Source organism: Petaurus breviceps, unplaced genomic scaffold, assembly GCF_028583685.1.
Source record: "Petaurus breviceps papuanus isolate PSGF00001 unplaced genomic scaffold, PetGlider_PUasm1.0 90686, whole genome shotgun sequence".
In the NCBI taxonomy this organism is placed as follows: domain Eukaryota; kingdom Metazoa; phylum Chordata; class Mammalia; order Diprotodontia; family Petauridae; genus Petaurus; species Petaurus breviceps.
Window position 1 is genome coordinate 2,118,731 of NW_027187309.1, and position 21,535 is coordinate 2,140,265.

The 21,535-nt window shown below is 37.4% G+C and overlaps 1 protein-coding gene across 3 annotated transcripts in view; it reads left to right on the plus strand.

Annotated features, from left to right (window-relative positions):
- Positions 1 to 21,535, plus strand: part of ARHGEF10 (Rho guanine nucleotide exchange factor 10) — a 233,388-nt gene that overhangs the window by 25,569 nt on the left and 186,284 nt on the right. For 2 of the 3 annotated variants that reach the window (XM_069065398.1, XM_069065399.1), the window contains exon 2: positions 1,325 to 1,408. The exons of the other annotated variant lie outside the window; for it this stretch is intronic. In XM_069065398.1, coding sequence (XP_068921499.1) covers positions 1,372 to 1,408 — 37 coding nt within the window. In that variant the 5' untranslated portion in view covers positions 1,325 to 1,371. The remainder of the gene's footprint in view (positions 1 to 1,324; positions 1,409 to 21,535) is intronic. 3 annotated transcript variants of the gene reach the window in all.

Consider the following 21,535-nt stretch of genomic DNA (forward strand, 5'->3'; position numbering starts at 1 on the left):
CATTTATGTTATTTTTTTAATATTATTTTTTCCAATTACATGTAAAGACAATTTTCAGCATTCATTTTTAGAAAGATTTTGAGTTCCAAATTTTTCTCCCTCCCTTTCTCCCCTCCCATCTCCCCAAGATGGCAAGCAGTCTGATAAAAGTTATACAGGCGCAATCACGTAAAACATTTCCATGTTAGTCATGTTGTGAAAGAAGCAGAACAAAAGGAAAATTCATTTAAAAAAACAAAAAGGGGTGAAAATAGTATGATTCAACCTGTATTCACTTATGTTAGTTTATCTGGTTTTCTCTACTTCTTGAAATTAATATTCCCCCTGTTAGTGAAAGTATAACTTTTCCTCATCTTTTGTATACATAGAAGACAGGCTCATTGGACTTACAAATGGAAAAGATCACTAAAAATTTACTGAGGAGAAAATAGCAACCTGGAGAGGTTAAGAGTCTTGTCCAAGGTGACACAAATAGCAAACTGAATCTTTGGCTAATAAAATCATAGATTGTGAGATGGAAGGAAACTTAAACACAATTCAGTCTAATCTCCTCAATTCACAGATGAACTTAGATCCTGAGGGATTAAGTAACTTGGTCCACCAAAGGAGAGGTTTGAACTAAGGTCTCCTGATACCAAATATAAAATTCTTTCTTTTTTTTCTGTTTGAATTTATTTATTTATTTTTAGTTTTCAGCATTCATTTCCACAAGATTTTGAGTTATAATTTTTCTCCCTATCTCTCCCCTATCCCCCACCCCAAGGTGGCAAGCATACTGAATACCCCTTTGTCCAATCTGCCCTCTCTTGTATCCTCTCCATCACCCCCTTATTTTCTTGTAGGGCAAGATGGATTTCTATACCCCATTGCCTGTATATCTTATTTCCCAGTTGCATGTAAAGACAATATACTATTCTTTGTTGCTACCCTTGACAAAGCTTAGGTGCCACTAGGTGGCATGGAGTATACAATACTGGATTTGGAGCCATGCAGACTTGTGCTCAAATCCAGCATCTGATACTAACTAGCTTGGTAACCCTGGGCAAGCAGGGTTTGCTTGTCTACCTCAGTTTCCTCATTTGTAAAATGGGGGTGATAACACTTAACTCACAGGGTTGTTGTGAGGATAATATGAGATAATATTCTTAAAGAACTTTGCACAACTTTTAAAGTGCTATATAAATGCAAGCTATAATTATTTGCATAGTGCAAGAATTCCTTTGGCAAGATTGTAGCTGAAGCATTTATGATAATCACAGAGTTATCTGAAATCAGAATTCATCTTTTTTTTTTTTTTGTTTTTCTTTTGGGCATCTCCATTCAGCTAAGGAAGTAGAGTTAAGGAAGTAGTTCAGAGTTGGAGAGAGTAATATGGATCCAGAGGAGTTTCCTCCTCCACCACCTGAAGGTAAGTGAAATATTCTGACACATTTGGACCATTGCTTTTTGTTGTTGTTATTCAGTCTTTTCAGTTGTGTCTGACTCTTTTTTAAAAAAAATATTTACTTTTAGTTTACAACATTCAGTTCCACATTCCCTTGAGTTTTAAATTTTCTCTCCCTCCCTCTCCTCCTCCTACTTCCCTCCCCTTCCCCCCTCCCCCCCAGCCCCACGGTGGCATGCAATCAAATATAGGATCTACAAATACCTTCACATAAACATTAGTCAGGTTGTAAATAAGGATTATAACCAATGGAATGAACAATGAGAAAGAAGAAACAAAATGAAACAAAAAAAAAGAGAGAGCGCAAGTAGTTTGCTTCAGTCTGCTCTCAGACTCTGTAGCTCTTTCTCTGGATGTGTACATCCCTTTCCATCATGAGTCTTTTGTAGTTGTCATATAACCTTGCATTGCTGAGAGAAACCCAGTCTATCAAAAAGTTAGTGGTCACACATAGATTGTGTCTGTAATTGTGTACAAATTTCTCTTGGTCTGCTCTTCTCACTCAGCATCAGTTTATATAAGTCTCTCCAGGTTATTATGAAGTCTGTCTGACCCTCATTTCTTTTTTTTTTTTTAAGCAATCTGGGTTAAGTAACTTGCTCAAGGTTACACGGCCAGTTATTTCTGGGTGTGGTGCTGAGTGTCCGAGCCTGGGATTCTATCTCCAGGTCATCCCAACACTGGAGCCGGTGCTCTTACTCGCTGAGCCACCTGGCCACCCCTAAGCAATTGGGGTTAAGTAACTTGCTCAAGGTTACACGGCCAGGTGTTTCTGGGTGGGTGCTAAGTGTCTGAGCCCGGGATTCTATCTTCCAGGCCATCCTGACACTGGAGCCGGTGCTCTTACTCGCTGTGCTACCTGGCCGCCCCTATGCCCCTCATTTCTTATAGCACAATAGTGTTCCATTACATTCATATACCACAACTTGTTTAGCCATTCCCCAATTGATGGGCATCCCCTTGATTTCCAAATCTTTGCTACCACAAAAAGAGTTGCTATAAATATTTTTGTACATATGGGTCCTTTTCCCACTTCTATGATCTCTTTGGGATACAATCCTAGAAGTGGTATTACTGGGTCAAAGGGTATGCACTTACTTATAGCCCTTTGGGCATAGTTCCAGATTGCTCTCCAGAATGGTTTGATCAGTTCACAACTCCACCAACAATGCATTAGTGTTCCAACTTTTCCACATCTTCTCCAGCATTTATCATTTTCCTGTTTTGTCATCTTAGCCAATCTGACCAGTGAGATGTGGTACCTCAGAATTGTTTTGATTTGCATTTCTCAAATCAGTAGTGAGTTAGAGCATTTTCTCATATGCTTATAGATATCTTTAATTTCTTCTTCTGAAAACTGCCTGTTCATATCCTTTGACCATTTATCAATTGGGGAATGACTTGTATTATTATAGATTTGACTTAATTCTCTGTTATATTTTAGAAATGAGGCCTTTATCAGATCTTTCCCAATTTTCTACTTCCATCTTAATCTTGGTTACATTGACTTTATTTGTACATAAACTTTTCAATTTAACGTAATCCAAATTATCCATTTTGCATTTCATAATGTTCTTTAACTCTTGTTTGGTCATAAAAATCTTCCCTTCTCCATAAATCTGACTGGTAAACTATTCTTTGCTCTCCTAGATTGCTTATAGTGTCAGCTTTTATACCTAAATCATGCACCCATTTTGACTGGATTTTGGTATATGGTGTAAGATATTGGCCTATGCCAAGTTTCTGCCATACTATATTCTAGTTTTCCCAGCAGTTTTTGTCAAATAGTGAGTTCTTATCCCCCAAACTGGGGTCTCTGGGTTTATCAAACAGTAGATTGCTATAATCATTGACTGCTGTGTCTTATGTACATAATCAATTCCACTGATCCACTATCTATATTCTTCAGCCTTTACCAAGTAGTTTTGATGACTGCTGCTTTATAATACAGATTAAAATCTGGTAGGCCACCTTTTCTAGCATTTCTTTTTCATTAATTCCCTTGATATTCTGGAGCTTTTGTTCTTCCAAATGAATGTGACTGACTCTTTATGAGCCCATTTGGGGTTTTCTTGGCAAAGATACTGGAGTGGTTTGCCATTTCCTTCTCCAACTCATTTTATAGATGAGGAAACAGAGGCAAACAGGGTTAAATGACTTACCCAGGGCCACACAGCCACTTAATGTCTAAATCTGGTTTTGAATTCAGGTCTGCCTGACTCCAGGCCTGGTGCTCTATCCACTATGCCACCTAGCTGGACCATACCTAGAGGATGGAAATTAGGGCTGATTTCTTAGGACTTTTGCCTTTTGAGACTGCTGTGATAGTGATGTCTGTATAGTGATTTGGCAAAGCAACCTGCTGGTAAAAAAGAACTTGGTATCATTAGCTTATAATATATATTTTTTTAATGATTTCGGATTCATACTGTGAATTTATAGCTTCTTCCCCTTCCTCAGGCAGGTGTGTGGGACTTCCCCTTATTTTAAGTCTCTGTAGCCATGAAATCACAGAATTATTTATTCTGGGGCTCTAAGGAAACTTGGAGATCATCTGGTACAACTTCCTCCTTTTAAAAGGTGATGAAACTGAAATCCCAAGAAGTGAATTGACTTAAAATTATTTTTAAATTAAGAATCAATTGTTTCTATCTCTCCCACTACTTCAATTAAAAAGAAAAATAGGAAAAGAAGCTTCACGTAAAAAATATGCGTAGTTAAGTAAAACAAATTCCAACATTATTCATAATCGAAAAAAGTATGTTTCTTCTTTCTTCTCGTTGTTAGGAAGTGAGTAGTAATAGTTCATCAACAATCCTCTGGAATCATGATTGATTATTGTGTTGATCAGAGTTATGTCTTTCAAAATTATTCATCTTTACAGCGTTGTTATTATATTAATTGTTCTCCAGGCTCAGCTCACTTCATTCTTCATCAGTCAATACATGTGTAAGTGACTTTCCCAAGGTCACACAGTTCATTGAGTGACAAGAGTTTTCAGGTTGGGGAGCTATGGTACCTCTACATTGTGGGGTTGTTATGAGCAAAACTTTAAAAAAAAATTCATTTATTTTTAGTTTACAACATTCAGTTCTGCAAACTTTTGAGTTTTAAATTTTTTCCCCCTTCCTACCCTCCTCCCTCCCCAAGATGGCATACGATCTGATATAGGCTCTACATATGCATTCATATTAAGCAGATTTTCACATTAGTCATGTTGTAAAAAAGAATTACAACCTATGGAATGAACCACAAGAAAGAAGAAACATAACAAAACAAAAAAGAGAGAGAGCAAATAGTATGCTTTGATCTGCATTCAGACTCCATAATTCTTTCTCTGGATGTGGATAGCATTTTCCATCATGAGCCTTTTGGAATTGTCTTAGGACCTTGCATTGCTGAGAAGAGCCAAGTCTGTCAAAGTTAGTCATCACACAATGTGGCTGTAACTGTGTATACAATGTTCTGGTTCTGCTCCCCTTACGCAGCACCAGTTAATATAATTCTTTCCAGGTTTTTCTGAAGTCTGTCTGTTCATCATTTCTTATAGCACAATAGTATTCCATTGTATTCATATACTACAACTTGTTCAACGATTCCCCAATTGATGGGCATCCCCTTATGAACAAAACTTAAGGCATTATAGAAATTTTAGGTGCCATTTTTAAAATTTTTAAATCTGGATCTCTGATTTTATTAGTGTGAGGAACTTTTTTTTTTAATTGGCAAGGCAGTTTGGGTTAAATGACTTGCCCAGGGTCACATAGCTAGTACGTGTTGTATCTGAGGCCAGATTTGAACTTATGTCCTCCTGACTCCAGGGCCAGTGCTCTATCTACTGTCCTACTGCACCCCAGGCACTTCTGATATGGGAAATCTTTCTACTCATTAAGATCAGAAACTCATTGATAAGTTGATGGGGGCACTGAGAGAACAAATGACTTGCTCATAGTCATAGAGCCAATATGTATCAGGGTAAAGTAGAACCTGGTCTTCCTGACTCTTTGAATGGCTGTATGTTCATTATGCCACAATGCTTTTCTTGATTATTATCCTCGTTCTTCTTATTTTTATATTAGGTGGAGTTACCATGAGTTATAGCTTCCTCCCTTCCCCAAGGCAGGTGTGCGAGACTTCTTTTTTAAAGCACTGCAATGAGAATACTTTCATGAAACCACAAATTCTGGGATTCTAAGGAACTTTAGAAATCTTCTGGTTCAACTTCCTCATTTTAGAGGTGATGAAACAGAAGTCGTCCCAATGATATTATATCCCAACACTTTTATCCAATTATAAAAAGCAATGCTTTTTCTACCTCAGAGTCCACCAAAGAATAAATATAAAAGAAATATAACAGGGAGGGACTTGTTCCCATTGCAGTCAAGGTAACAATGAAGATATCTATTTCATCCTGTTCTCAAACAGTACTGTATATTTTGAGAATTTTTCCTCCCATATAGTTTGTAATCTATAGGGATAATATTCCCAGTATTTACTGTTTTCTTGCAAAATCTGCATGATATTGAACAAATTAACAAGTCTAGGCTCCCAAAGGATAACTTTTCTGTAATTTCTGTTTTTCTTGTAATTTATGTAATTTCTTGGTTTCACATGGCTGTTATGAACATTCCATTTTTAGAAACACCTATGTGACCCAGCCTTTTGTTTCTTTGTGATCATATCATTGGTTGAGTTCATGTGGGGACTGCCCATGGTTCCATTTTTGAATTTTTGCCATTTCATAGGCTTAGTCCATGAGCAAACCAATGTCAATTACATTTGAAAAGTCCACTAAATGTTGGCCTATTGTCAACATTTAGTATGGCCTTATAGAATGTTATCCATTCCAGAAGTATTTGTGTAAGTTTTATAGCTAATAATTCTGGTTTATTCTTCATCTTCTTATGTTAGCGTGTCCTAGAAAAGCTAGGAAATGAATCTTTCATATTTGTCAGACCTGGAGCAATCTTTCTGTATTTTGCATTTGAGCAGAGATAATTAAAACTTTTAAAGAAAGAATAATAACATTTTTTAATACTTAGAGCAGTCTAAATGTGGGATGAGTGGCTTTGGGTGGGTGGGTGGGGTAGTATGTTCCCTCTCCATGGAAGTCTTCAGTTAGAGACTGGGTGACCATGTGTCAATGATGTGGATGGAGCTCCTGTATAGTTATAGCTTATGTTGGTTCATAAGTTTAACACCAGAAGAGAAGGGGAAAGGAAAGGAATAAGCATTTATGTAGCACCTACTGTGTGCATTGTTCTAAGCACTTTCCCAAATATTATTTCATTTGATTCTCACAACAATCTAATTCAAAGTCTGCATTCAATGGTGGAACTTCAAGAATTTTTTTTTATAACACTGTATGTATATGCTAAGTCTTAATTTTTTTTTCAATCAGGTATTTTTCCTTATATCTCTTCCCGTCCCCTTCCCTTCATCAGCAGAGAAGAAGAAAAAGACTTGGTCTGTGACTGGAGAGCGCAAAATTTGTACTACTTGGTGACATTTACAGAGGTAGATGTTGACTCCAAATAAGGAAGAATTTTGTAACAACTAGAGCTGTTCAAAAACATCCTTTCTTGTTTTGTTTCAGGGCAGTGAGCTCCCCATTACTAGGAATGCTCAGAGGCCAGATGACTAGCAGGCAGAGATTTTAGAGAGAAAAATTCTTTGTTGTGTGGATAGGTAACCTAAGGTTATCTATTTAGATAACCTTAGGTCATGTACTTAGATGATATAAGGTTTGTCCAAGCTCTATGATATTTAAAAGGTTTGGGAAATGACAAGTGAATATGCAGAACAAGGTATTTTTTAAATAATCCATATTTCCAAATGATACCTTTATTATAAATCTGTGAGCAAGTTGGATATTGTAAAGTTTATAACATACTTGACATGTGTATCAAGTGTAGTACTATTTATACTCAAAGTGATATGATTTTTCAGAAAAAATCTATAAATAGCTTCATTTTTAAGGGGAAAAATGCAACATATTACTTATTTGGAGACTTCCTGTTTTAGAGATGAGGTTAATTCTTTCATACATACACACACATACACAGAGCAAGTATTTTAACATAGAAAATATACGGTCTTTTAAAACACCTGGAAACTCCTGGATAGAAATTTTCTTTTATTCTTTCTGTTTCACAAGTTTAGGCAAAAAGCTCTGCTTTGTTAACCAGATGGTTAAGGAAAACATGTGAGGAGAAGGGGCCACTGGTTATCTTTTTCTTTTCATGGAAGCCCAGACAAAAGTCATATAATCAATGGAAAGCCACTGTCAAAAACCACTTCCCAGAATTATCAGAAGGCAGCATGATTCATTATAAACAGTGCTGAATTTGGAGTTTTAGGACCTGAGTTCAAATCCTAGCTTAGCCACTTACTACTTGTCCAATTCGGGGGCAAATTACTTTACTTGTCTAGGCCTCTGTTCTTTGTCTATGAGATGAGGAGGTTGGACCAGAAGGAGGAAGGTCCCTTCCAGCATTGAATCTATAATTCTATGAGTATTATACATACTCATAGAATAACTCATGTATATAGTATATATTTTCTAGCTAGGTGGTACAGTGGATGGAGTGTGGGGCCTAATGTCAGGATGACTCATCTTCCTGAGTTAAAATTTGACCTCAGATACTTGCTAGCTGTGTGACCCTGGGCAAGTCACTTAACCCTGCTTGCTTCAGTTTCCTCATCTGTAAAATGACCTGGAGAAAGAAATGGCAGATCCCTCTAGTATCTTTGCCAAGAAAACCACAAATGAGGTTCATCAGACACAACAGAAAATCCACTCAACAACAGACTTTAAAAAGTATGTTAATAACACATTCTCTTTCACCTGGTACATACCACATCTTTGAAAATGGTGCATGTTTGGAGAATTTTGGGGACCTGGTCTCAAATTTCAAATCTGTGTCTACTATACAATCATGGCCAAGTCTTCCTTTCTCTGGGACACAGATTCTTCTATAAAATTGACGAGCATTGACTAGATAATCTCTAAAATTGTTTCTAGACTTGTAAAGTTATTTATCATTCTAATCGTGTCTGTTAGAGCATCTCTACTTGACTAAATTAGGTTCTCGTGCCAAACTAGGGGTACCACCACCAGGAGTTTAGGTAAGCAGGAGCCATGTGGACACGCACACACACACACACACACACGCAGACACACAGACACACACACTGAAAGTCTAGGAAGACAAAGTGTGACATCAGGTAGATCATATATTGCCAGGGGAAAGAGGAAAAGGTGGGTAACAAAGGTCTAGGAAGGCAGGGTTCAGAGATAGGGATGTCTACTTCTGGTATATGTGTTGCTTATTCTCCTCCCTATATACTCCTTATACTTCTGAGAGTGGGCAACATTTGCTATAGTCAGATGTTCACAAGATTGCCAATGAGGAATTAGTTTTGGAGAGAAAGATAAGTGAGTTCTGTTTTGAATATTTTTAGTTTGAGTTGCCTCTGGGACCTGCAGCTGGGAATGTCCAATAGATACTTGTTATGGGACTGCCACTCAAGAGAAAGATTAAATAGATTTTGGGGAGATGAGAACTGAAGCTATGAGTTAAAGGTGTAGAGAGAGAAGAGGGTTCAGGATAGACCTTTGAATTACAACCAGATTTAGAGACAAGGATAATGATTCAGTAGAGATTAAGAAGTAGCCAGAAGATAAATAGGAAGAGAATCAAGAGAAAACAGCTTCATAGAAAAACCAGAGAGGAAAAAATACTCTGGAGGGCAAATGATGCACAGAGTTAAGCAAACAAACACACAAAAAGATGAGGACTCAGAAAAAGCCATCAGATTTAGCAATAAGAAATCTATCATTCAATAGACATATATTGAGCACCTATAATGTGCACATTACTGTGCACATTTGGAGAAAGCACTTTCAAGGGTGAAACTGACTGATGATTTTGTAAACTGTATGCAAGGAGCTGAGTGAAAGGGAAAGATATGGATGAAATTGGTATAGCCAGCTTTTTTTATAAACTTGGTTCTAAAAAATGATCATAGACAGCTTTTTCTAAAAGTTTGACTCTAAAAGCTAGCCTGCTGAAAGCCCATTGTTAAATTTTCAGTATAAGCATTTATACCTTAGAAATCAGCAAATATTACAAATCTGAACTGAATTTATTGTTTTGTTGATTATCTAGAGTTAAGAAAGTGATAGTGAAAATGTTAATAATGCAGATTAAATTTACAAGAGTGACTTCAGTAGTTTTTGAGAGCTGTTTGTTAAACACCCCTGAGAGGAGAGATATAGTAGTAGGATCAAGTGAACTTTTTTAGGAGGCCTAAGTGCACTTGTAGTTATCAGGGAAGGAAGAAGAAATTTAAAGTTCAGAGACACAAGCGATGATTTCATGAACAATTTCCTGGAATAGCTTGGAAAGGATATGATCAATGATACATTTAGAGAGATTGGTTTTGGTGAGAATGGATAACTCATCTGTCAAACACTAAAGTAAAGGAGAAGAGAATGGTGGATAATGTTGACCCTCATCCACCATTTTGTCTCATCTTCACTTTTGTCCAATGTTACAACCATCTCACGGTCAGGGGCGGCCGGGCCTTACCCTCTCTGGTACTTCCATTGCGCAGTCGGGATATGGACCAACCGCATTCTCCAAGAACAGAGTCAGGAGCCAGGAGAGTCAAAGAGTAGCAAGACTTTATTAGGCAGCTTCTTTTAGCAATCATATCCTAACTCCCAACCACTCTTTGAGCTTCCCCACTTTTATCCCCCTTCTTCCCCCCCTTCTCTTGAGGTAGACGTTCCCACGGTGCCAAGTCTGAGCTAAACTCAAGGACACAAGTCGGGAAGTAACGGAGCTCTCATCCTGGTACAGAGTGCTTCCCAAAGAATATCTGAGTTTCCTCCACAGTGTTTGTTCACCAAGGTCAGCATGCCCTTATCACTGTAAAGTCAGCATATTCTGGGTTGCATGCCTCCAGGGGAACTGCATGTACACCCCTAACAGTCCAGTCACTGATAAAAATGTTAGAATGGTCAAGACCAGGCATTGATGCTTGGGTTCCTCCATTAGATACTACTTTCCAAGTGGACATCACATTTAAGATGACTTTCACAATTCAGTCAGTTCTGACTCTACCTTTATAATTAGCTAGTTTGTATCTTTCCTTCTTGTCAACAAAGACTTTTGCCATATACTTTGATAAAATCCTGGTAAAAGATGTCTAATGCATTCCCTTGATTTTTACCAAATAATCTTATCAAAAAAGGAAATATTTTTAGTCCAGTTCTTGATGAAGCCATGTTAGTGCTTCCTTTTATAGTTGGTCATTAGTCATCTCTTTAACATTATGTTCTAGTGAATGTATTGCCTCTGTATATTCACCAGGGTAAAGTTACAGCTGTGGTGCCAAACTCAAATGGACACTAAACTACATGAAGATCTCTGAGGGCCATAAATTAACTTAGGAAAACACAAAATAATAGTCTTTTGCTGTGTTTTTATTTATTTTGTTAAATATTTCCCATTTATATTTTAATCTGGTTTGGGCAACACTCTAGTGTTGCCAGCCTCATGTGGCTTGTGGGCTATGTTTGACCTCTGCCTTAGTGAGTGAGAACAGCTGGCATTTATATGGCATTTTAACATTATTTCATTTGTTCCTTACACCAACCCAGTTTCAGGGAAGTGCTGCAGGTCATAGTATTCATATTTTAAAGATTAGGAAATTGAATCTGAGAGATTACAGGATCACTGATTGAGAAATGATAAGGAGTTTAGAGGCTACTTAGCTCAGACTTACTATTTTACACGTTAGGAATCTGAGGCCTAGGAAGGTTAATTGACTTGTCCTGGGTTAAGCTGCTAATAAGATCTAAGGTAGGATAATAATAATTAGTAATAATGATCGTAACAACAACTAGCATTTATCTAGGGCTTTAGGGTTTGCAAAGACATTTATAAAAACTATCACAACTCTTGCAGGACAAGGGGTGTTGGAAGAGCAGAAGAAGTATTATTATCATAACAGTAGCACTGGCTCCAACAGCCTGACGGCTAGTCATGTTACATTTCACCCCTCCCTTAGTACCCTTAAAGGGAGTTGAGGACATCGAATCTCTCTATCATTGATTCCATCTCCCACTGGTCCTGTTCCCTCAATTTTAGGTGGTCTCTTGTACCCCAATTTCATTTAACCATTCAACATTCAGATGAACTTTTACAAAGAAATACTTTAAAGGCATAACAAGAACCAGCTATCCAGAAGCATCCACTCCTCCAACATGTGAGAGGGCATAATTCCTGCCTTGCACCACCTCAGTCTCTAGAGAGGGGAAGGGAACTAGGCTTATAGCTTAACTCAGTTCTTATGTTATAGCACAGTCCCATCAGGTTCCAAGTTCAAAGCCCTCTTTGGGCTCAAGTCTCAGGCAAGTTGACTTCTCAGAGCTTGCCTACAGGACTGGCAGCAATGTCAAGGCTGAAATCCTGTTTTGAAAGTTGTCATTTCTCATGTCTGGGATGCAAACTCTATCACTTGTTCCTAGAACTGAAGAAGAAAAATGAAACAGACCATATCACAACTCATTTCTCAGGTTCACTGGACATAAAAGGTCATTCTTTCTCCCTCTCAGCTCAGTTCATGGTGCCTATCCTGTGACTGAACAGGTTCTTTACCCCCTTGGATGCCACCAGAAAGAGAGAGACTGCTCTAATTTGATCATTTTAAAGATATTGCTTACTCTTGTTACTCAGCCAAATGTAAGAGGCCCTTCCAACCCATCTGGTAGGGGAATAAAGAATGTCTTTTCCCAGAAGCCTTCTTGTTAGGTGATCTAGGAATGAACAAAGCAAAAGCATCATTATAATATTACCTCATTTTACAAACAAGGAAACTGATGTAGACAGAGGTTAAGTGATGTGCCCAGGGTCACACTGCCGGTAAGTGTCTGAAATCATATTTGTACTCAGTTTTTCCAGACTCTTAAGTCTAGCACTCTATCTACTGTACAATGATTTTAAATGAGTTAACCAGATCACCCATCTTCTAACTATCTAAACTGAGATTTGAACCAGGCCTTCCAAACTCTAAGTAGCTATAATGTAAGAAGAAGAGTAGCAATAGTGCAGTCAGTAGTAAATGGAGACATTTAATGAAAAAGACAATCATAGTGATGATAATAATAATAGCTAGTATTTATATAGCACTTTAAGGTTTATTAAGCACTTGACAAATATTATATCATTTTATCCTTATAGTAACCATGGGAGATTAAGTGTCATTGTTATGCCTATTTTACAGGTGAGGAAACTGAAGCAGACATAAGTTAAATCACTTGTGTCTGAAGCCAGATTTTGACTTGTCTTCCTGACTCCAGATCCAGTGCCATATCCACTGTACCACCTGGCAGCCTTATATATGCCAGTAGTAAACCCCATGTCCTCAGCTGTGTATACACGAGTGCAAAAAGTATGGATACCAGGTGATGTGAAGGCAGAGAGTTAAGTCATATATTTCCCAAGTACCACTGAGACTTGGTAGCAGGAAACCCATGACGGCTGTAAATTTCTGGAACTATATTTCTTATTCATAAAACAACATGCAACAAGATAGGTAAAAGGGGAGTGGAATATCATTTTATATTAAGAAGCTCTACCCGTCAGGATATTCAGGAGAACCCAGGAGAACATATGAATGAGGATCAGTGTAGGCAGAAACAGAAGGAATGTTTTTATCAGTGTATAATACAGACAGAAGAAACGGATGAAGCTTTTGGGTCCTAAGCCTGGAGTAGAGATACAAAATAATGATGGTGGTGGAACAGGGGAAGGTGGTACAAGGGACACTTCAGTTTCCCAGCTTCTGCTGGAGCACTTGCTCATTGTTAAAAATTGAATGGCTAACCGTTTTATTTACAGAGGAGGGGAAGATGGGAGAAGCGAGAGGGAGTAAGTGAATCTTACTCTCATTGGAATTGGCTTCTTATTTTTTTTTTAATTTTAATTTAGTATTTTATTTTTCCTCAGTTACATGTAAAAACAATTTTAATGTTTATTTTTAAAACTTTGATTTCTAAATTCTCTCCCTTCTTCCCTCCCCAGCCTTCCTCATTGAGAAGGCAAGCAATTTGATATAGGTTATACATGTATGGTCACGCAAAATACTTCCATAATAGTCATGCTATGAAAGAATAACCATATTTCCCTCCATCCTATCACACTCCCCCCCCATTTATTCTATTCTCTCTCCTTTCACCCTGTACCTCTTCAAAAGTGTTTTGCTTCTGATTATCCACTCATTCAATCTGCTCTCCATTATATCACCACCTTCCTTCTCTTGTCTCCTTCCCCCTAACTTTCCTTTAGTGTGATATAGATTTCTTTGCCTAATTGAGTGTATATGTTATTCCTGCTTTGAGCCAGTTCCAATGAGAGTAAGATTCACTTACTCCCTCTCACCTTTCCTATCTTCCCCTCCTCTGCAAAAGCTTTTTTTTGCCTCTTTAATGTGAAATTCTACCTATTCCTTTCTAACCCCTTAAATTAACTGATTAATTTATAAATTTTTTGAGGAAGGCAAAGCAATTTGGGTTAAGTGACTTGCCCAAGGTCATGAAGCTAATAAAGTGTCAAGTGTCTGAGGCTGAATTTTAACTCAGGTCCTCCTGACTTCAGGGCCAGGGCTCTATTCACTGTGTTACTTTGCTACCCCTTAAATTTATTTTTTTAGATATCATCCCTTCATATTCAACTCACATCTGTGCCCTCTGTCTATATATACTCCTCCTAACAACCCTAATAATGAGAAAGGTATTACGAGTTACAAATATCATCTTTCCATGTAGGAATGTAAACAGTTTAACTTGTCCATTATAATTTCTCTTTCCTGTTTACCTTTTCATGCTTCTCGCGTCTTATATTTGAAAGTGATTCTTGGTTGTAATCCTAGCTCCTTTTCCCTCTAGAATGTCATATTCCACGTCTTCCAATCCTTTAATATGAAAGCTGCTAAGTATTGTCTTATCTTGCTTGTGCTTTCACAGTACTTGAATTGTTTCTTTCTGACTGCTTACAATATTTTCTCCTTGACCTGGGAACTGTGGAATTTGGCTATTATATTGCTGGCAGTTTTCATTTTGGGATGACCTACAGGAGGTGATCAGTGGATTCTTTCAATTTCTATTTTTACCCTCTGCTTCTAGAATATCAGGGCAGTTTTCCTTGATAATTACTTGAAAGATGATGTCTAGGCTCTTTTTTTGATCACGGCTTTCATGTAGTCCAATAATTTTTAAATGATCTCTCCTGGATCTGTTTTCTAGGTAAGTTGTTTTTCCAGTGAGTTATTTCATATTGTCTTCTATTTTTTCATGCTTTTGGTTTTGTTTTATAATTTTTTAATTTCTCATAGAGCCATTAACTTCCATTTGCTCCATTCTAATTTTTAAGGAATTATTTTCTTCAGTGAGCTTTTGGATCTCCTTTTCCATTTGGCTAATTCTACTCTTTTTAAGGCATTCTTTTCCTCATTGTCTTTTTGGACCTCTTTTACCATTTAGTCTAGTCTATTTTTAAGGTGTTATTTTCTTTTTCTTTTCTTTTTTTTTTTGGTGAGGCAATTGGGGTTAAGTGACTTGCCAGGGTCAAGTGTTTGATCAGAGGCTGGATTTGAATTTAGGTTCTCCTGACTTCAGGGCTGGTACTCTTTCCATTGTGCCACCTAGCTGCCCCAAGGTGACATTTTCTTCAGTATTTTTTTTTGGTTTCCTTTAAGGGCAAGCTGTTGACACATTTTTCATGATTTTCTTGCATAATTCTCAATTCTCTTCCTAATTTTTCTTCTACTTCTCTTATTAGATTTTCAAAATCCTTTTTGAGCTCTTCTATGGCCTGAGACTAATTCATATTTTTCTTGGAGGCTTTGGATGTAGGAGCTTTGACTTTGTTGTCTTCTTCTGAGTGTGTTTTTTGTTCTTCCTTGTCACCAAAGTGAGTTTCTGTAGTCAGAGTATTTTTTCATTGTTTTCCCAGCTTATTGCTTGACTTTTAAACTCTTTGTTACTATAGGGCTCTTCTTCCAGGGTAGAGGGCAAACTGTCACAAGCTTTAGGGGTCTTGTGCATCTGTTTTCAGAGACATTTCTAGGGACCTGTAAGTTTTCAGTTCTTCTAAGGTGGTATGATCTAAGGAGAGGTGTTTACTCCTCTCCTGGCCTGTGCTCTTGTCTGTGAGCAACCACAAGCGCTCTTTACTGCCCTGAAACTGTGAGAAGGGTCACCTCTCCACTGCTGCTGCAAGTTCTACTATGCTGATGCTCCTCATTCCCCCAGGATTGCCACCCAGGACTGCCACCCAGACTGCTACCCAAGTATGGGCAAAGCAACAGTGCTGCCTCAGTGCTAGCAAAGAGACCCCTGTAATCTCCTTCTGGCCACTTATTTTATCCTCTTGCCATCTGTAGGCTGAAAGCTCCAGAAGAAGCTGCTGCTATTGTCACTTCATTAACTCCTAAGGCCTGCTCCTGATTTGTTGAGGCCTTGGCCATGCTGACTTGGCCTGCACTGGACTGGCTCCTTTCTCATCCAGATACAATAGACCTTTCCCGTTGGCCTTTGAAGTTGTCATAGAATTTGTGGATTAAGAAGTCAGGAAACCAGCATTGCTGCCAGTGATTCAATCCCCTGAGCACTGCTCTGGGTTTGCTGGAGCCCAGTATGCACTGGCATGGCCTGTGCTGAACTGTGCTCCTCTCTCAGCCTGATGAAACAGACCTTTTCTGTAGACCTTCTAGGTTGTCTTGGTCTGGAAATTTATTTCACTATCTTTTTGTGGGTTCTGCTGCTCTAGAATTGTTTAGAGTCATTTTTTTAAGGGACTTGGAGGGGTTTGGGGAAGAACTCAGGTGAGTTCCTGCCTTTACTGACTTGTCTCTGCCCCTCAGCTAACCATTTTCTGATGGACTTTAATGAACATTTTGATTTCCCCTCCTTGAAGGCTAGATGATACCTTGAGGGGGTGTGATGTAGGAGAATTCTTTTTTGGGTCTGAGTTGGATTATATGACTTTGGAAGTCTCTGAAATTCTTTGTAAAACTAAACTCATTGGTTTAGAATTTGCAGAGACTGCATTTTTTTTAAACTTGGGACAACACTTGTTCTGAAGCATTTCTCCTATTCTCTGTGATCACTGACGATGGAAGTGAACTCACATCTGCCAGAGTTTTGTTTCTGGTACCCTGAGATACTCTGGAACTAGTGATTTGAACTCATCCACCTGATTTAGGGTTATCATCATTAATAAATCTCTCTGATTATCTTGGGTTTTAAACTCTGATGGTCCTACCATCCCACCTTATAGATTAATCATGTTATATCAAATCTTTTCTGTATATAGTGAGTGATCCAGGCATTGTATAGTTTTTAATGGCACTAAGAATTTTGGGACATGCTGTAAAAGACAAATTTATTCATGCTAATTAAGTACATTAGGAAAAAGCAAACAGAGCTATATAAAATCTGAAAAGGAAAAGCTTATTACTAGAGGTAGAATTTTAACTGTAAATTAAAGGATGGATAACATGTGGAAAGATGTGGGAGGGCATTCTAGGCTTGAGGAACAATGTGAGCAAAGGCCAGAGGCATAAAAATACAGAAATATAGAGGGAATGAGAGTAATCCAATTTGTTTGGAAATTGTATGTGGAGGGCTTTCCAGCAAAATAAAGTTATCATTGAAGTTAATGTGCTGCTAAGTTGTGGAAGACTTTGAAAACTAATAAAAATATTTTAACTTTGATGGCAAGATTGAAGCATTTTGAATAAGGGCATGTCACAACCTAATTTGTGTTTAATGAAGATTAATCTGATTCTGGAATGAGTAATTTTAATGGGGGTAGAGGTTCAGGTGAGTTAGAAACTTCCTGAAATGGTTTATCAGGAGTGGGGAACCTATGGCCTCAAGGCCATATGTGGGCCCTCTAGGTCCTCAAGTGCAGTTTTTTAACTGAATCCAAACTTTGTGAATTCAGTCAAAGGGCTGCACCAGAGGACCTAGAGGGCTACATGTGGCCTTGAGACCACAAATTCCCCACCCCTGGTAGTTGAGCAGTGGTGATCATCTGTTCTACTAAAATTTTGCCATCAGAAAATAAGCTTTTCCAGAAATAGAATGGTCAGAACTTAGCAAGCATTTGGATATGAATGGGGTGGAAGAAGTAATAATCATAGATTAAAACAAGAATGTGAACATGGTGGGGAGCCTATATGAATCTCATATGCCCATAGAAAAGGTAAAGGTGTAAAATTAAAAATTTAGTATGTCACTTAAAATCAACTAATTTTTGAATTCTACATTAGATTTTTGTGTTTGTTGTGTAGCCATGTGTGTAATGGAAGGGTTTGAGGTAGATCACTAAAGTAAGACTTAATACATTATTTTTTAACTGTGTGAACAGAAAAAAAGAAGCATCCTAAACAATGGGTTTATTTTCTCTCTGCTTCTGGTCACACAGGTGCAGTAAGGAGGAGAAAACAATAGTTTAAGTGCCTGAGAAGTAATTAAAGGTTGTGATCAAAGAAGGTTAAACCTAGGAAGCCCCTTTTGCGTTGGGAATTTGGAAAGTGCATTTTCACTACTTGATTAGAATTTGGAAATGAGATTCTGAATAAGCCATCTTAGCATCATTACTTTGTAGAGAGATTTGAGATTCATTATCCTTTTAATGTCATTTATAGAGATTGAGTAACTTTGAAAATAACTTTTTAGTGCTTGATTCCAAAAGAGAAGTCTATCTAAATATTAACATCAAGGGCACAGATGGTTTATTTAATAATATCTATTAATTAATTAAACATAATTAAAAAATAATCACATATAATACAGTATTACTACTTTGATATCCTTGAACATTTCTCTGATCTGGGAAGTTGAGAAGGGACTTTTATTCAGTAATGACAACAATAATGATAATAATTATATACACATATATATGTATATAAATATACACATATATATGTATATAAATATATACATATACACATTTTTTTTTGTGGAGCACATTGTACTGACCTGTGATTTCATCAGTATAAGGTACTACCCATATGAAATTCCTTTTATTTAAGCAAATAGTAACTCCTTTGGCCATGGGTTTGGGATTCAGATAACATGGGTTTGAATCCTAGCTCTGCCACTTGTATGTGCAAACTTGACAAATTGTTTTAGATCTTTTCTTCACCTCTGGAAGAGAGTAGACTAGATAACCTCTACGATCCTTTCTAGTTAAAAATCCTATCATGTCCAAGTGAAGCCATTCCTTGTAAGAAGATTGTATAGCTTATATCTATAAAATTATTTATCACTTATGTAGCACTTTTCCTCCAAATGACTTTGTAAGATAGGCAGTGAAAGTATTATTGGTCTCATTTTATAAATGAGGAAATAAAGGCTCAGAGAAGCTAAGTGATTTGTTCATACAGTAAATGTTACATCTGACACTACAATCTATGTGTAGTGCCTTTTCTACTATATGCCTGCTGCTTCTCCTAAAACAAAATTGTGATGTTTTATAAAAACTTTGAAATATTTAATAATGAAAGTCTTAACTAAAGGTTTTACAAGCTTCAAAAAATAGTAATGTTTCTTTTGTAAAATTAGCAACAATATCCTGCTGTAAAAGATGGTTGGGAAAGGGAAATTAATACTGCTGCCCTAATCTTCATTAAAGAGGAAAAAAAAAATCAGTTACACTGTGTTTTAAAAGTCTCATGCTACACTTTAACAGAAGAGAATGCTGTATTCCCACACTTAACTTTAGAAAATAATAAGGGAGCAACATTGGGTTTGCCATGGGCCAAGGACACCAAATCAAATAGTGGGGAATAGGAAGTTGGTCTTTGACTCAGCTGACTTGTCTCTGAGTGATGCTTGTTTTTATGCAGTTAAAAATGATGGTAAAAGGCAGAGCCAAGATTTATGAGGAAAGAGAACAGAATATGAATTGTGGTTATGAATAGCTCCTTGTTGGTGAAGCTGTTTGGCGACTAGTGGATATAAATCCTTTTTAGATTAAAACTTTATTCTAAAAAAAAAATCAATAGCTTTCCATTTGTAATTAAAGGAAGCCTGTGTCTTGAGTGAAGCATTCACCTCATGTTTAAATATGGACCTTTTTAAAGTAAGAAAAGTTTTAGATTATAACATCTGTGTATCATTAATTAGGAAAAGGGATTGGAAGGGCCATAATTTCATACGTAGCAAACTCTCTCTACTAGGGCAGATCAGCTATTCTGCACTTTCATAGCATTAGAAAACTTGAGAACAACTTTCTTTTTTAAAAAATTAATTAATTAATGAATTTTTAGTTTTCAACATTCATTTCCACAAGATTTTGAGGTACAATTTTTTTCTCCCCATCTTTCCCCTACACCCCACCCCAAAATAGCAAGCCTACTGAATACCCCTTTCCCCAATCTGTTCTCTCTTATATCCTCTCCCATCACCCCCCTAACTTTCTAGTAGGGCAAGATGGGTTTCTATTCCCCAGTACTTGTATATCTTATTTCCCAGTTGCATGTAAAAAAAAAAAAAACGTTTAAACATTGGTTTTTAAAACTTTGAGTTCTAGATTTTTCCCCTTCTTTCCTCCTCACCCATCCCCACTGGGAAGATAAGCAATTCAATATAGGTTGTACACGTGTATCATTTCCATAGTAATTACTCCTATCCTGCCCCCCACTTATTCTATTTTCTCCTTTGACCCAACTCCTTTTCAAAAATGTTTGCTTCTAACTAACCTTTCCCCCAATCTGCCCTCCCTTCTATCATCCCCCCCTATTATCCCCTACCCCCCTATTTTCCTGTAGGATAAGATACGCAATTGAGTGTCTATTATTCCCTCCTTAAGCCAAATTCAATGAGAATCAGGTTTTCCCATTCCCTTTCACCTTCCTGCTCTTACCCTCCAGAGTAACAGTTTTCCTTGCCTCTTTTATATGAGATAATTTAACCTACTCTATCGCTCCCTTTCTCCTCCCAATAAATTCCTCTCTCACCTCTTAATTTTATTTTTTAGATATCATCCCTCCATATTCAACTCATCCTGTGTCCTCTGTCTATGTATCCATGAACATACATATACCCACACTCACATACATATTTATATACACATACACCCTCCTATACATACATTTATATGTATGTATACTTATATATATATTCCCTTCAACTATCCTCATACTGAGAAAAGTCTTACAGTTACCGTTTTTCCATGTAGGAATATAAATAGTTGAACTTTAATAAGTTCCTTATGATTTCTTTTTCCTGTTTACCTTCTCATGCTTCTTGTGTTTGAAAGTCAAATTTTCTGTTCAGCTTTGGTTTTTTTTATCAAGAATGCTTGAAAATCCTCTATTTCATTGAGTGACCATATTTTTCCATGTAGCATTATACTCAGTTTTGCTGGGTAGGTGATTCTTGGTTTTAGTCCTAGCTCCGTTGACCTCCAGAATATCTTATTCCAAGCCCTTTGATCCCTTAAAGCTGCTAGGTCTTGTGTTATCCTGATTATCTTTCCACAATACTCAAATTGTTTCTTCCTGACTGCTTGCAGTATTTTCTCCTTGATGTGGGAACCCTGGAATTTTGCTATAATATTCCTAGGAGTTTTCTTTTTGGGATCTTTTTTTTTTTAAAGCAATAGGGGTTAAGTAACTTGCTCAAGGTAACACGGCCAGTTATTTCTGGGTGTGGTGCTGAGTATCTGAGCCCAGATTTGATCCAGGTCATCGCGAGAATGGAGCTGGTGCTCTTACTTTGCTGAGCCACCTGGCCGCCCCTAAGCAATTGGGGTTAAGTAACTTGCTCAAGGTTACATGGCCAGGTGTTTCTGGGTGGGTGCTAAGTGTCAGAACCCGAGATTTGATCTCCAGGTCTTCTCAAAACTGGAGCTGGTGCTCTTACTTGCTGTGCTACCTGGCCTCCCCTATTTTTGGGATCTTTTTCAAGAGGAGATCAGTGAATTTTTTCAATTTCTATTTTTCCCTCTGGTTCTAGAATATCAGGGCAATTTTGCTTGATAATTTCTTTTTTTTTTTTTTTTTTTT